This window comes from Mirounga leonina, unplaced genomic scaffold, assembly GCF_011800145.1.
Source record: "Mirounga leonina isolate KUSES-001 unplaced genomic scaffold, KU_Mleo_1.0 Mir_166, whole genome shotgun sequence".
NCBI classification, from domain to species: domain Eukaryota; kingdom Metazoa; phylum Chordata; class Mammalia; order Carnivora; family Phocidae; genus Mirounga; species Mirounga leonina.
The window spans coordinates 12,110,288-12,125,345 of record NW_023270418.1 but is presented as its reverse complement, the minus strand read 5'-3'; the positions used below and the strand labels follow the sequence as shown (position 1 = coordinate 12,125,345).

The 15,058-nt window shown below is 35.4% G+C and overlaps 1 protein-coding gene across 1 annotated transcript in view; it reads left to right on the top strand.

Annotated features, from left to right (window-relative positions):
• Nucleotides 1-15,058, top strand: part of CCDC73 (coiled-coil domain containing 73) — a 212,933-nt gene that overhangs the window by 184,761 nt on the left and 13,114 nt on the right. The window contains exons 11-12 of the mRNA XM_035012528.1: nucleotides 6,914-7,024; nucleotides 12,094-12,228. Coding sequence (XP_034868419.1) covers nucleotides 6,914-7,024; nucleotides 12,094-12,228 — 246 coding nt within the window. The remainder of the gene's footprint in view (nucleotides 1-6,913; nucleotides 7,025-12,093; nucleotides 12,229-15,058) is intronic.

Sequence of the window (15,058 nt, the reverse complement as noted above, 5' to 3'; positions counted from 1 at the left end):
CCAGGACCCTGGGATCATGACCTGAGCTGAAGGCAGACGCTTAACGACTGAGCCACCCAGGCGTCCCGAAATTTTTATTAATTTTTGTCTCTGAATTTATGTTTTGTAAATTAAGTCTGATGGGAAAATGGAGCATGCATTAGGGGCTTAGAGCCTAAACTTTCTCTGTCTCCTGCTGCCTCGTAGGACCAGTTTTTGACTGCTGGCTTTGTTATCCTGGGCCCTGCCTGGCCTCATCCTCTTTGCATCTGCCCCACCACTGTTGTGGTCACATTGGTGGGGAAAGGTCTGTGTTCTACTGTTGTTCCTTACTTTTGGTGGAGGCCTAAATATAACAGGGAGGGTCTGGGTCCATTGCATGTGCCCTACAACATCCTGTCTCAGGTTGGCAGTGTGTTGGCACATTAGGTAGATGACTTGGCAGGGAGTCAGTCCTCAATCCAGATACTGAGGTATATCCCTGCCTGGCAGTTGCTGTGGGTTGGGGGTTACCCATCTGCCATGGATTGGGGCAGAGGTCCCATGGGAAAGAAAGATTGACTTCCCCACCTCCAGCCAGGGCATAGTACATGGGTCTAGTAGCTTGCAGGAGGTAGAACCCCATAGCTGGTGGATCTTGCTTGTTCTGAGTTGTGTGATGAGGCCCTTAGGCATCTGTGAGGATCTGCATTTGCCCTGTGAATATCCCCCTGCCCAGGGATCCATGACATTAAATAGAAAATAAAAAACACCATGATAAGTTGACAGGGAGAGAAAGAAGGAGGGGGGGTGTGTGGTAACCATGAAGGAAGGAAAAGGTTTTGTATTTTAGTACCTTTTTTTTTTTTTTTAAAGATTTTATTTATTTATTTGAGAGAGAGAGAATGAGAGAGAGAGAGCACATGAGAGAGGGGAGGGTCAGAGGGAGAAGCAGGCTCCCTGCCGAGCAGGGAGCCCGATGCGGGACTCGATCCTGGGACTCCAGGATCATGACCTGAGCCGAAGGCAGTCGCTTAACCAACTGAGCCACCCAGGCGCCCTTTTAGTACCTTTAATAGTGCGTTTTCCCTGCTTTTTTCATCTTGCATTGGGCCCCACAAATTATGCTGACTTCATCATCATTGAATGGAACCACACTTAACCTGAACAATGCAAGATTTGTCTCCTCACCATTGATGTTCTTTGACTAATCATGTAAAGAGAGTTTTGCCCTCTTCATTTCTCTTGCCTGGCCCCAATACTGTAAAACTTAGACCTGGGAGAGGGACGAAGCATTTTGGCATCAAACTCTTCCTTCCTTTTCCCCTTTTCCCCTCCTCCAGTAAGACTAGTGAAAAAATTTCTCTGAAAGTCCAGATATAAGCAAGTATCCCCCCACATCCTTTACCCACCCTACAGATAGATGAGTGGGACTTTCTCTAATACTTTGAACCTTCTCCCAAGAAACATAGAATAGAATTTACCCAAATTCTTTATGGAGTAGCAGTTATCAGGATTGTTTTCTTGTCCATTTAAAGGAGTTGAAACAGATTTTTTAGGATGAACAAAATGTTAGTGAACAGCCAATCCCATCATTTCATTTCATGGTGAACTAGAGATCCAAAAAGTGTAAACGATATAGTTCAAGGCTTCCTAATTAGTGGCAAACCCCAAATTAATTTTTTTTTTAGGATTTTATTTATTTATTTGAGAGAGAGCGAGCGAGAGAGGGAACACAAGCGGGGCAGTGTGAGAGGGAGAAGCAGGCTTCCCGCCGAGCAGGGAGCCTGATGTGGGGCTTGATCCGAGGACTCTGGGATCATGACCTGAGCTGAAGGCAGATGCTTAATGACTGAGCCATCCAGGCACCCCCCAGAATTAAATTTTTGACCTGATTCTACTCTAACACCGTTTCTACAACACTACAATGTTATTGTATTCTTCCTAGATTGGTGAGACTGCCACCTTTGTTAGATCACTTATTCTAAAACCACGACTTTTAAATTACCCTTCACGAGCTCTAAATGCAATGTTTATGTGTTGTTGAATTCTGTGGAGTGTGTAGTAGTCACAGAGACATACAGTCACGTGTTTCTTTGAGTTAACGAAGACTCTAACTATGGTCCCAGGATCTTTTACCTCTAAGTGCCAATATCTTAGATAATCCAGATGCCTATTTAACTAGCACCATTATTATTTGAGCCTTGATAGTACATAGAGGAACTAGATTTCATATGGAAATTTCGTGCAAAGTATTGACAAGAACAAGATAGAATTGTCAGCTTTTTATTTTGATAAGTAAGGACATTAAAAATAAGCAACACCATCTGTCCTCACTTTTATTTTATAAAAAAGAATATTTTAATGCCACATATTAAGGGTATAATCTCTGAATAGATACAGTCCTTTACAAGAAAAGACATTTGGTGACTTGTATAGACTTTGTTTGCCATTAACTAGTGAAATTTTGTCATGGATCAGTACTTGTTTATAGACTGGTGTTGGAGAACCACTGATATATAGTATAACAAAATATTAGTGTTGAACTGTTGCTGAAGATTATGCTGCGTAGATATCTCAGGTGTTTTTCTTGAGGAGCATTCTAATTCTACCTGTATTAAAAGGGATCATTACTCTTCATAATGGCCTACTTTTTTTCAGTGCTCTGCAATCATGCTGTCATCTGTCTCGTTTTTTTAATAGTACAGTTTGGAGCATAGAGACCTGAATTCCCATGAGAGAGAATATTTTCTACTATGATTTAATTATAGTTTAGTCTAAATGTAGTGTAGTTCTGCTGCTGTAGTCATAGTGTTTAACCAGAATAATTTACTTAGTTTGCTCCTGTAGTAATAGTATTAGCCAGGGTTAAATTACTTCGTTTTTGGTATATTAAAACATTAACAGATGATTTTATTTTGACTTGCTGCAATATTCATTTTTTTCAGAATGGTTTTTGGGTTTGTTAATCCAGATACAAATAATTTTCTGATAAAGTCTAAATTCCACGAGAACAGTAACAGTTTCATGCATGTAGCATTAAGAGCCTAAAAGAGTATCTGGCACACAGTAGGAGCTCATTAAATTTTATTAAATTAATGAATGATTAAAAATGAATAAATTCAGAATCTTTGTAAGTTCAGATATTGCCAGATCTGGGCTTCTGGTTAAACATGTTGAATTGAACCTACACATTAACTTCTATTTCCTTCTGAAACTGTAATAAAATGACATTAATAAATCCACAAGGACAAGTAAATAAAGAGAAGAAACAATAAAAATTAAGTTTTAAGTGGGGACAAAATGGAAAATTAGTAATTTACTTAGCAAATGAAAGAAAGTAGAAACTCCAGTCAAAGCTGCAGGAATGCTCAGGAATTGCAGCATCATGTGTCTCTAGAAGTGGATGTGCAGTGGAAGCCAAGAGCTAGAAGGTCTATATAAAAAGCTAGAAGCTATCTTACCTCCCAATTCTCTTCCCTACCCTGCACAAAAAGGCACTGCCTATCTTCTACTTGGCAGAAGATTGGAAATTTATGTTGGAGAGTTTGAGGGACAACTGAGGTTGGGAAATCCAGTAGTATTCTTGAGACAGCTTATACCAGGGAGAGCTGTTTGTTAAAGCTGTTGTCATTTTGTGAGCTGGTTGTAAAACTAGTGGTGGCTTGAAATTGCCCTTGGTTGGAATGTTTAAAATGGACAAATGCTGGAAAAAAAATTTTTAGAGCCAATTTACCGATATGTTACTGAGAGAATTATATTGAAAACAGGGTGGAAATCTAAATACTGAAATCTGAGACCTTCCTGCTCTGTTTCCCCATTTAGAGGACAGCTAGCTTTACCACTTCCAGACAGGAGAATGAAATTTCCTCTCTGGGGAACTAACTTGCTCAGGCTGTTCCAGTGAAGTGCTCCCGGTGAAATTGCTCAACCAGATCAACCTACAGTGAAGCCCATCATTTGACAAAACTTTCAACCAGCTTTTTAATACTTCATTCTGAATATGAACATGCAGTTAAGGATCACTGGGCACTTGAAGAAAGTCTCTGCCATGCAAATCAGACAAAATGAACAGGGTAATGAAAAAAAAATTTAGAGAAACTAAGAAAATACACACTATTAAGAGAAATATATTTATTAATCCATAAAAACAAGAATTAGGAGTCTTTAGATAAAGAAACACTCAGAATTAAAGAGAAACTTTAAAATAAATATTTTAGCAGACATAAAAAGTACAGTGAAAAGTATGGAGGGTAATATTGAGATAGTCTTCTAGAAAGTAGAATCAAAAGACAAGAAGATGGAAAACAGAAGGGAAAGAATATTAGGGATTCAGTCCAAGAAGTCTAATGAGTTTCAGAGAGAACAGGGAAAATGGAAGGAGAGGAGATGACCAAAGAAATAATATGAGAATGTAACCTAGAACTGAAGAATTTGAGTTTGTTTTGCTCAAAACCAATGTATATCATTATGAAATTTTATACTAAAAGAGAAAAGATTCTAAAACTCTGTGGAAAAAAGAATTAGGTCACATATAAAGGATTAAGAATAAGAACGGCAACATAATGGCTTCAGGCTTCTCACTGGTAGTGCTGGAAGATAGAAGATAATAGAACCATGCCTTCAGTGGTTGGAGAGACATTGATTTTTTTTTTTAACATTTTGTTTATTTATCTGAGAGACAGAGAAGGAGGGGGAGTAGAGGGGGAGGAAGAGGAACAAGGATACTCCTCGCTGAGTGTGGAGCCCTACATGGGGCTCAGTCTCATGACCCTGAGATCATGACCTGAGCCAAAATCAAGATTTGGAAGCTCAACTGACCGAGCCACCCAGACACCCCCAAGAAATTGATTTCTAAAGCAAAATTGTACTGTATTCAGCCAAATGAATTGTTATGTGTTGGTAGAAAAAAGATATTTTCAGACATGGAGGGCCTCAAAAAATGTGCCATCTGTGCCTCCTTTATCAAGAAGTAATGGAAGGTTTGCTTTACCAAGACAAGGGAATAAACCAGGAAAGAGGAAACAATAGGATTTAGGAACCAAGAGACCAACTGCAGAAGAGGGAAGGAAATCCTCAGAGGTCACCTGATCAGTGTAGCAAACTGAAAGAGCAATAGGTCCAAATTATAATGGCAGGATGGAAAGTCTCCAAAATGTGGAAACAGAGTATCTGAGGGGTGCCTGGGTGGCTCAGTCATTAAGCGTCTGCCTTCAGCTTGGGTCATGATCCCGGGGTCCTGGGATGGAGCCCCGCATTGGGCTCTCTGGTCAGTGGGAAGCCTGCTTCTCCCTCTCCCACTACCCCCTGCTTGTGTTCCCTCTCTTGCTGTGTCCCTCTGTCAAATAAATAAATAAAATTTTTTTTTTTAAATGAGAGTATCTGATATAGGCAGTTTCTTTTAGATGAGGGTATGGGTCTGGACAGGAAATGATTGACATATCTAATATGTTTAAGAACATAATACTCTTGGTTATTTATTATTATTAAATAGATATGGTAGTATATTCTCTCACATCTCCTCTAAACTTTGATTTGTATATCTTCCAAAATATGGTGTTATCAGTATAGATACTGAATTAGTTAAAATGTTAAAATAGTAAGCATCTATTAAATAAACACATTGTAAATATTTAGAAACTGCTCTATTATTTGCCTATAAATTAAGAAGAACACATGACTTCTATAAAAATATTTACATTATCTCGAAGTAAAGGCAGGCAAAATAGGTATTCATTGCAGGCTATCAAAGTGCAATAATGTTCTTTATGTGCTAGAGGAGAATTTTAATGTTAAAACTGTAAAATGCTTTTTACTAGGTATTTCCATAATTTTACATAATTACGTCATTACGTATTGGTATTCTAGATATAATTGAGAACTCTTTAAATAGATGGAATACTATGAAGCCTTTAAAATGAGATAGATCTGTACTTCATGGTATGGAAAGTAAGGAAGAACTACTCTTTTTTTTTTTTTTTTTAAGAAAAAACAGATTGCAGAAGAACATGATATGTATGGTATGGTCTCATCTGTATTTAAAAAGATATATTTTATATACTTGTATGCTTAGAGACAATTTCTGGAAGGCTACGCAAGAAACTGTTAGAATGGTTACCTCTGGGGGAGGAGAACTGGAGAGCTGATAGAAGGACATGTTACCTTTCTTTCTGTATCCTTTGTGTGGCTTGAAATGTTTACCCTGAATGTAAATAACTTTAATAATGATAAACAAGTGAACTTAATTCCAGATGTATTAGACATGTAGGTAGAGTTCTTAACTATTTATCTTTTTACAGAAGTTTACTTGGATTATCAGCAGACATTGAAGAAACCTAGTAATATTGGTGACAATAATTTAATAACTTTAAAACCCTTGTCTTAGAAAACAGTATTTTTACTTTTAAAGGTTTTTTTGGGGGGGAGGGTGGTGTAGTGGTGATTATATTATGTTAATTTATGAAGTAATAAGTTAATATGGTAAATATTGAAGCTGTACTAAAAAAGTGTTAATTTGAAATTAAAAATTAAAATTGTATTTAAGGGTTTTCTAGCCAGTTAATTTCTAAAATAAACAGATATGGAAAAAATATTCTGTGGTAGTTAAAATTTTGTAGTAGAGTTAGGCTGGATTATGCTACATTTCATATTTTTCAATGCTGTACTTTATATTACTTTTTCAGGACATTAAAACTTATGCAGTGAAACTGAATAATGGCAATGTTTTTATACCCTTTTATAGCCATTTCTTTTTCATAACCTCCCCCTATTTCCTGTTAACTAAACTATAAGCACCTTTCTGTTAATTTATGAAAATTATTGTTGAGATAGCACATTATCACTGATCTGTATGGCACTTTCAGCATGTTAGAAGCAAAGGTCCAAGCAACATAAAACACATCAAAATTCATTAATGTGGTATTGATTATTTTTTGGATAATTAATTTTATTGCAGACCCTTGAAAGAGATAATGAGCTGCAAAGGGAGAAGGTAAAAGAAAATGAAGAAAAGTTCCTTAATCTTCAAAATGAGCATGAGAAAGCACTGGGAACTTGGAAAAAGCATGTAGGTTTATTAAATAATAAAATATTAAAATAATTTAAGTAGTTGTAGACATTTAAAATAACTATTAAATGCTAAGAAAATATTGCAAAAATAATATAGGAATAAAGTCAGACACATATTCTTCTTGAACTTGTATTTCCAAGAAGTAAATGCTGTTGAAAAGCTAAATTTAATAAAACTGTCTATAATGCTTTCATGCATGAAAAATCACACATTTGCATGTGTGTATATTTATAATAATATAAATATTGATATATATAATTTGAATGACTTCCCATATGTGACAAAAAAATTTATCTTTTCATAGAACAATTACATAGTATTTTAGAAAATGATTAAAATAATTATAGAGGTACTATTACCTGATCTAATTAGCTTTCCTCAACAGTTTTGTTGAGCTGTATTAAAGCCATGTTTAGAACATGTATACAGTAGTTGAGTTCTATGGTATTAACATTTTATCATAAAGAATTGATATGTTATAAACATAGCTGTTTCCTTAAGCCACATCCATTTATTTTACACTAAATTTTCATTTTAGTAGATAATAAAAGTATGAAATGGTATAAATTAAAGTTGTAAAATATAAAGGTTCACTTTAAAGATTGGTAGACCCCAAAATTGATTATTCTATTTTAATATGTATTTTCATTTCCTTTCAATTCTTTTAAAAGAATTAATACAGTAGAAAGTCACTATGAGTTTATGAAAACTATATTTTGGGAAAGATGATATTTTGGACTATTATACTAATTATGCTATATTTTTCCTAATACTATAATAATGTAACATATTTTATACTAATATATATCCAAATACTAGTTTGATAAACATTTTCTTGTAGACAATTTTGATATAAATTGTTATATAAGTAACTCTTGAGTTTTCACTTCATTCCCAGCTAACATGTTCCCTTAATTTGTATTTTGGAGAGATCAAGTCTTCACTGATGAATTTAGTTAAGATTTGTCCAAATCTCAAAAAGTATTTTGTAGTTACTTGCATCAGAATACTAAAAAATGCTTACTCTATAGTTTACTATTAAGCAACACGCATAGTAATATTCATTTTAGCTTCAGCAAATTCACATTGCATCCTAACACTTCCTTCTCAATCCCGATGTTTAAAAACCATGGAAATGGTACTGTCAGGATAAGGAAAACTGTAAAGTGAAAAGAGAATATACTGAAATATGTCAACCATGCCAAAAAGAGATTAGTTGCACTCAGAAAATTAAAATTCATTTTTCCCTGAGACCATAGCCATGCCCCTCCCACAAGGAAAAAATCAATTGAATGAAGAAAAATATGCATTCAGTTTCACTGGTGAGGCCTCAGTCTATAAATTTGTATGATATTGGTTTTGTCTTAGGATTTTTTAGCTTCTACAGTCATTTCACTTCAATATGCTTTAGCACTAAAGAGAATATAGTTAAGTAAGAAAAAGCTGAGGGTGCCTGGGTGGCTCAGTCGGTTAATAAGCGTCTGCCTTCAGCTCAGGTCATGATCCCAGGGTCCTGGGATTGAGTCCATCAGGCTCCCTGCTCAGTGGGGAGTCTGCTTCTCCCTCTCCCCTTGCCCCTCCCCCCTGCTCATGCTCTCTCTCTTACACACGCTCTCTCAAATAATCTTTTTTTTTTTTTTTAAAGAAAAAGCTGCTATGGTTATATGTAAGAGTTTTCTTGAATGGGAGGTCAGATCTACTCTTTAATTGTATTTCTATCTCTATGTAAGTTTTTCACCATTCTTGAGTGAAGAACAGTAAAAGTATTCCTACTGAGTTTGGATTAAGATGGGTTTTTAAAACTTAAAAAGATACAGACAAAAATAAGATGGAATCATACAAATGGCTATTTCCCCAAAAAACAGTGAAAGAGATACTGTACAAATAAAATTTTGTGAATATTTTTAGAGAGTATAGTTAAAATTCATTTAAATATTACAAAACAGTGTATGTGTATCTGTTTTCATTTGACTAGTTCTATAGTAATGGGTATATATAGACAAAAAGACAATAAATGAGAATGTTCAGAAATTATTTAGAGGAGAGGGCAGGTCACAAAAGGAATTTAATTCACACCATTTATTGAGCATCTACTGTGTGTTAGGCATTATTCTAGGTACTGGATTTTGAGAGATGCCTAAGATACAAAGATCAATAAAGGGCTCACATTCAAATGGACAGATAACTATGAAATTGACTGCAATAGCATGGAGTGGTTTTAGTAGTATTAACAAATTACTGTGAAAGAACAAAATAAATCTTATCATTTAGCTAAGTTGGAGAAAGTTTTAGGGAAAAGATGACACTAGTTTGGCCCCGAAAGATAAATAAGGTTTCACCAACAATATGTGCCCATTTCCTATACTTCTCTTTCCATCTTGTTGGCATTCCATTTAGTAAAGAATGGGAAAAATCATGGAGGCGTGAAACTGCATTTTCAAGGGTGATGAGCAGTCTGATTTGAATAAAGCATAGGATATGTGGAATGTGACATTGGAAAATAGGTTGAGATCATCTTCCAAAAGGCTCCTTACTAAGGAAGTTGAATTTTATTTTATAAGTAATGGAAAGCCACTGAGAATATTAAAGCAGAGAAGTGACATAGTCAGATCTGAGTTTTAGAAAAATAACTCTTACAACAGTATGGAGGATGGCCTTATGGAGAGAGACCAGCAAGAATACTGTAAATAATCTAACCTTGAACCCATGAGGGTGTGAATTAGGGTAGTAGTAGTGAGAACAGAGAAGAGGAATAGATGTAAAAAACATTTAAAAGTAGAATTGTCAGGATAGTGATATTTTTTATTTGTTTATTTATTTATTTTAAAAGATTTTATTTATTTATATGACAGAGAGAGACAGCGAGAACAGGAACACAAGCAGGGGGAATGGGAGAGGGAGAAGCAGGCTTCCCGCGGAGCAGGGAGCCCGATGTGGGACTCGATCCCAGGACCCTGGGATCATGACCTGAGCCGAAGGCAGACGCTTAACGACTGAGCCACCCAGGCGCCCAGGATAGTGATATTTTTTATATAATAAAGATTAGAAGGAGAAAGGAGTCAAACATGACTCTGAGATTAGTATAACTAGTAGAATGATAATGTCATTAACTGACATAAGAAATGTGAAAGGAGAAGCAGATTTGGGAGATGAAAATAATGTGTTTAATTTGGAAGCTGTTGAATGTATAGTGCCTGCAGGACATCTAGCCTGAAATGCATACTATGCATTTGGAAATAAGAATCTAATCTTAGGAGAGAAGTTGGGAGATGAGATACAGATTTAAGGTTTATTAGCATAAAGATAAAATTTCAAGGTATAGTTATAATCATCTATTGAAGGAGTGGAGAACTATAGAAGAAGGCTAAAAAAAGAAAGAGTAGGGTGTGTGTGTGTGTTGGGGCAGGGTGGGAGGGGGAGCCTGGTAAGAACAGTGAGAAAGGTAGGAGGATAAAGGAAGAGTAATACCATGAAAACAAAGAAAAGAGGCTGTTCCAAGAACAAGTAGTCAGTATAGTCATGCTACAGAGCTGTTAAATGATATGAAACTTGGGAAAAATCCTTTTGCTAATTTGCAGGTTAAATCTGTGGGGTGGGGGGGAAATCTGTAGAACAGTGAGGGCACGAGTCAGGTTGTTAAGGAGTGATGGGAAGTTAGAATTTGAAAGTAGTCAAGTGTGGACTTTTATATTAAGGAAGTGGGAGGGGCGCCTGGTGGCTCAGTTCGTTAAGTGTCCAACTCTTGGTATCAGCTCAGTTCATGATCTCAGGGTTGTGAGATTGAGCCCCGCGTCATGCAACACTCTCAGTGGGGATTCTGCTCGAAGATTCTCTCCTTCTGCCCCTCCCCCAACCTATGGACACTCTCTCCTCTCTCTAAAATAAATCTTAAAAAAAAAAAAGGAGAGAGACAGTAATTGGGTCAAGGAGAAAAATGAGTTAAGGCTGTCAGAAGAGCATATTCTTTTTGTAAGGTTTGTTTGTTCTAGTTCTATTTGTAAGACTGAAGAGAACATGCTGGTATAGTGGGAAGGATTGTGAATAAGCAACAGAGAAAAGATTAGTGCTAGAACTAGGCCTTGAGGGGGATAGGAAAGGATGGGATAAAAAAACTCATGGAGAGTTGAGCCTTGGAAAAGAAGGACCTTGCACAGGTAGATCTTTAAAAGGTTAAAAATAGATGAGATGAAGGGAAAGTAATAGGTGAGTTCATGTCTGTTAGCCTCTACAGGGACTCGGTGGCACTTAACTTTGTCTTATATTTGAGGTTCCCAAGAAAGAGTACTCCCCCAAGAAAAAGATTATGAGATTTTAAATAGCCAGTGAAAGCCCCATTTATAGACGTAAATATTAGGCTGAAGTGTCAGTTATTTTTGCACTACTTAGTGCTCAATACTCGTCAGTCAGTTGAGTTAAGATCTGTATGTCTGATTTGCAACAAGAAAATAAAACTTCAAGAAAGTAATGAAGGTGTAACTTTTAGAGAATTTTAAAAATAATAATTTTTCATTTGTAACAAGAGGTCGGTTAATGTAGTAGTTAAGAATACAACCCATATATTTAGCTTTGGGTTTGGATCCCGACTATATCCACCTGATCTTGGCAAATTACTTAAACATATGTGAGCCTCACCTTTCTCACCTGTAAATTGGGGATTTTTATGAGTATGAAATTATACTTATTAAGTACTCAGCCCAATTCAATAAATGGTAGCTCTCAATATTAGTAATTACTTTGGGATCATTTTTATTTTTTTACTATTTCTAAAAGCTTGTATTAATAAAATATCTTCATACAAAACATTTTTTTAAAAGATAGATTTATTTATTTGAGAGAGAGAGAGCACGAGAGCAGCGGGGGGGGGGGGGCGGGCAGAGGGAAAGGGAGAGAATCTCAAGCTGACTCCCTGCTGAGTGCAGAGGCTAACCCAGGGCTTAATCTCATGACTCTGAGATCATGACCTGAGCTGAAACCAAGAGTCTGATGCTCAACTGACTGAACCACCTAGGCGCCCCCATACAAAACACATTTACATAACTGTTCATTTTGGTTAAATTTTATGTTAGGTTGACGAACTTAATGGAGAAATTAATGAAATTAAAAATGAGTTATCATCACTTAAAGAAACTCATATTAAGTTACAAGAACATTACAATGAATTATGTCATCAGAAGAAGTTTGAGGAAGACAAGAAGTTCCAGGTAAAGTTCAAGTGTTTGGGGGGTAGAAAATTTAAAGAAATTAGGACTATTATTGATGATTTTCTCTCTGCTTTGTATTTTCAGTGTCTCAACTTCTAAAAAATGAGTATAGCATGTAGTCTGTGATACATTTTCAGTTAATTTTTGTGTACAGTATGATATAAAGATTGAGGGTCATTTTTTGGACATGGATTTCCAGTTGTTCCAATACACACATTTTTTTAAAAAGACCTTTTTTCTCTCATTGCACCTTGGTATGTTCTTTGAAAATTAGTTGATCTAATATATGTGTGGATCTATTTCTGAATTCTTTTATTATGTTCCATTGATTATATGTTTATCATTAAGTCAGTATACAACACTGTGTTTATTACTGTAGCTTTGTAAGAAGGCTTAAAATGTGGTAGTGCAAGTCCTTGAATTTTTTTTTTTTCTTTTTCAAAATTGTTTTGGCTATTCTAAGTCCTTTGCATTTCCAGATAATTTTTAGAATCAGTTTGTCAATTTCTAAAAGACAGGTCTGTGGGATTTTGGGTTGTGTTGAATCTGTAGATTAATTTCTGAAGAATTGACATCTTAATATTGAGTCCTCCAATTCATGAACATGGTATATCTTTACATTTATTTAGACATTCTTTAGTATCTTTCTCAGAAATGTTTTGTAATTTTGATCGTGTAAGTCTTTAAAATGTTTTGTGAAATTTATCCCTGAATATTTCATGTTTTAGAATCCTATTATAAACAGTATTTTAAAAGTTAATTTTTCTAATTGTTTCTTGCTAGTATATAGAAGTAAAATTTGATTTTTATACATTGACCTTGTATCCTGTTACCTTTTAAAATTTATTGTAATGGTAGGCGTTTTTTTCCCCCTAATTTTTGGGTTTTCTGTGTACATTATCATGTCATCTGTGAATTTAAGGAAGTTTTATTTCCTTCTGCTTGTATGAATTTAACTTTTTTCTCAATTTAGTACAGTAGCTAAGACCCTCTAGTACAATGTCGAATGAAAGTTGTGACAGTGGACTTGCTTGCCTTATTCCTCCATTTCAGATGGAGAATTTTTAGTCTTTTACCATTTCATATGATGTTAACTATAGGTTTTTTGTATATGTTTTCAGATTGAGGAAGTTTCCTTCTGTTCCTAGTTTGCTGAGTTTTTATCATGAAAGGGTATTAAGTTTTGTGAAATGGTTTTTCTGTATTAATTGAGATAATTTTTTTCTTTATTCCTTTTAATATGTGGTTATTAACCAATTAATTACAGTAACTGATTTACAAATTTAAAATAACCTTGCATTCCTGAAATATGTATTTTCTTTTTTATAAATGGCTGGATGTAATTTGCTAATGCTATGTTAAGGATTTTGCATTGATTAGGAATACTGATCTGTAGGTTTTGTTTGTTCTTTCTTTGTATTCTTTTGGTCTGGTTTTCATATCAGAGTAATAATGACTTCATAAGATGAGTTAGAATGTGTTCCCTCCTCCTGAAAGAGTATTGTGTAGAATTGGTATTCTTTACTAAATATTAGATAGAATTTGCCAGTGAAGCTATCTATGCTTTTTCTTTGTGGGAATATTTTTAATAACAAATTCAGTATTATTTATAGGGCAGCTCACTCTATTTCTTCCTGTGTTGGTGTGCAGAAGAAAATAATTAACAGAGAGGCCTGTGAATGCTCTCCTTAGAAAGGCCTGCTTATAAAGTTGGCCCTTGACTGATACCTGGAAACTTGGATCTGGAGAAGGTTCCCCATCATTACCTAACTGCCAGGAGTGGCTCACTGTGCCTAAACTGTTAGTCAAACATTGTGGTTTATCTGAACATCTGTTTTCTTACTGGGAGTCTGGAGTTCTAGTGCATGCTAGGCAGATAGTGCCTGAATGACCAGCACCCAAAAAACCCTTGAGCACTGAATCTCTGATGAGCTTACCTGGTGGATGAAAATTCACGCTTTTTGTCACAATTCACTGCTGCAGGAATTAAGCATTTCCTGTGTGATTCCACTGGGATGGGACTCTTGAAAGTTTGCACCTGGGTTGCTGCAGACTCCACCCTGATATGCATTTTCCCTGTGCTGTTTTTGCTTTGTATTCTTTTGCTGTAATAAATCTTAGTCATTAGTACAACTGTATACTGAGTCCTTTGACCTTCCTAGCAAGTCACGGAACCAGGGGGTAGTCTTAGAGACTTACACCACAGTCATTTTTGGTAATTTTTGTCTCTCCGGGAACTTGTCCTTTTCATCTGAGTTGTCAGAGAGTTGCTCGTGATATTCCTTTATTATTACATTCCTCTCTAGGATCTGTATTGATTTCTTCTTTTTCATTTGTATTGTCCTGTCTTTCTTCTTCCCACTCCTCTTCCTCCTTTTTCTTCTTCCTCTCTCTCTCTCTCATTAATTTAGCTAGATTTTCAATTTTATTGGTCTTTTCACAGAACCAGGTTTTGACTTCATTGATTTCCTTCTCATTTTTGTTAATTTACTATTTCACTGGCTTTTGCTATTAACTTATTTCCTTCATCATACTTTGGATTTGATATGCTTTTTTCTAGCTGCTTAATTTGGAAACTTAGATCATTGATTATTGGTCTTTCTTTTCTAATATAAGCATATAAAGCTATAAATTTTCCTCAAAGCATTGTTATAGCTTCATTCCACAAATTCTGATATGTAGTGTTTCCATCCTTATTCATATTTTAGAATTCCTTTTGTAAGGTTTTCCTTGATCCATTGGTATGGGCATAAACCATATGGGTATCATCTATAACTGTTGTTTAATTTCCAAGTATTTGAGAATTTTCCAAATATCTTTCTGTTAGTGA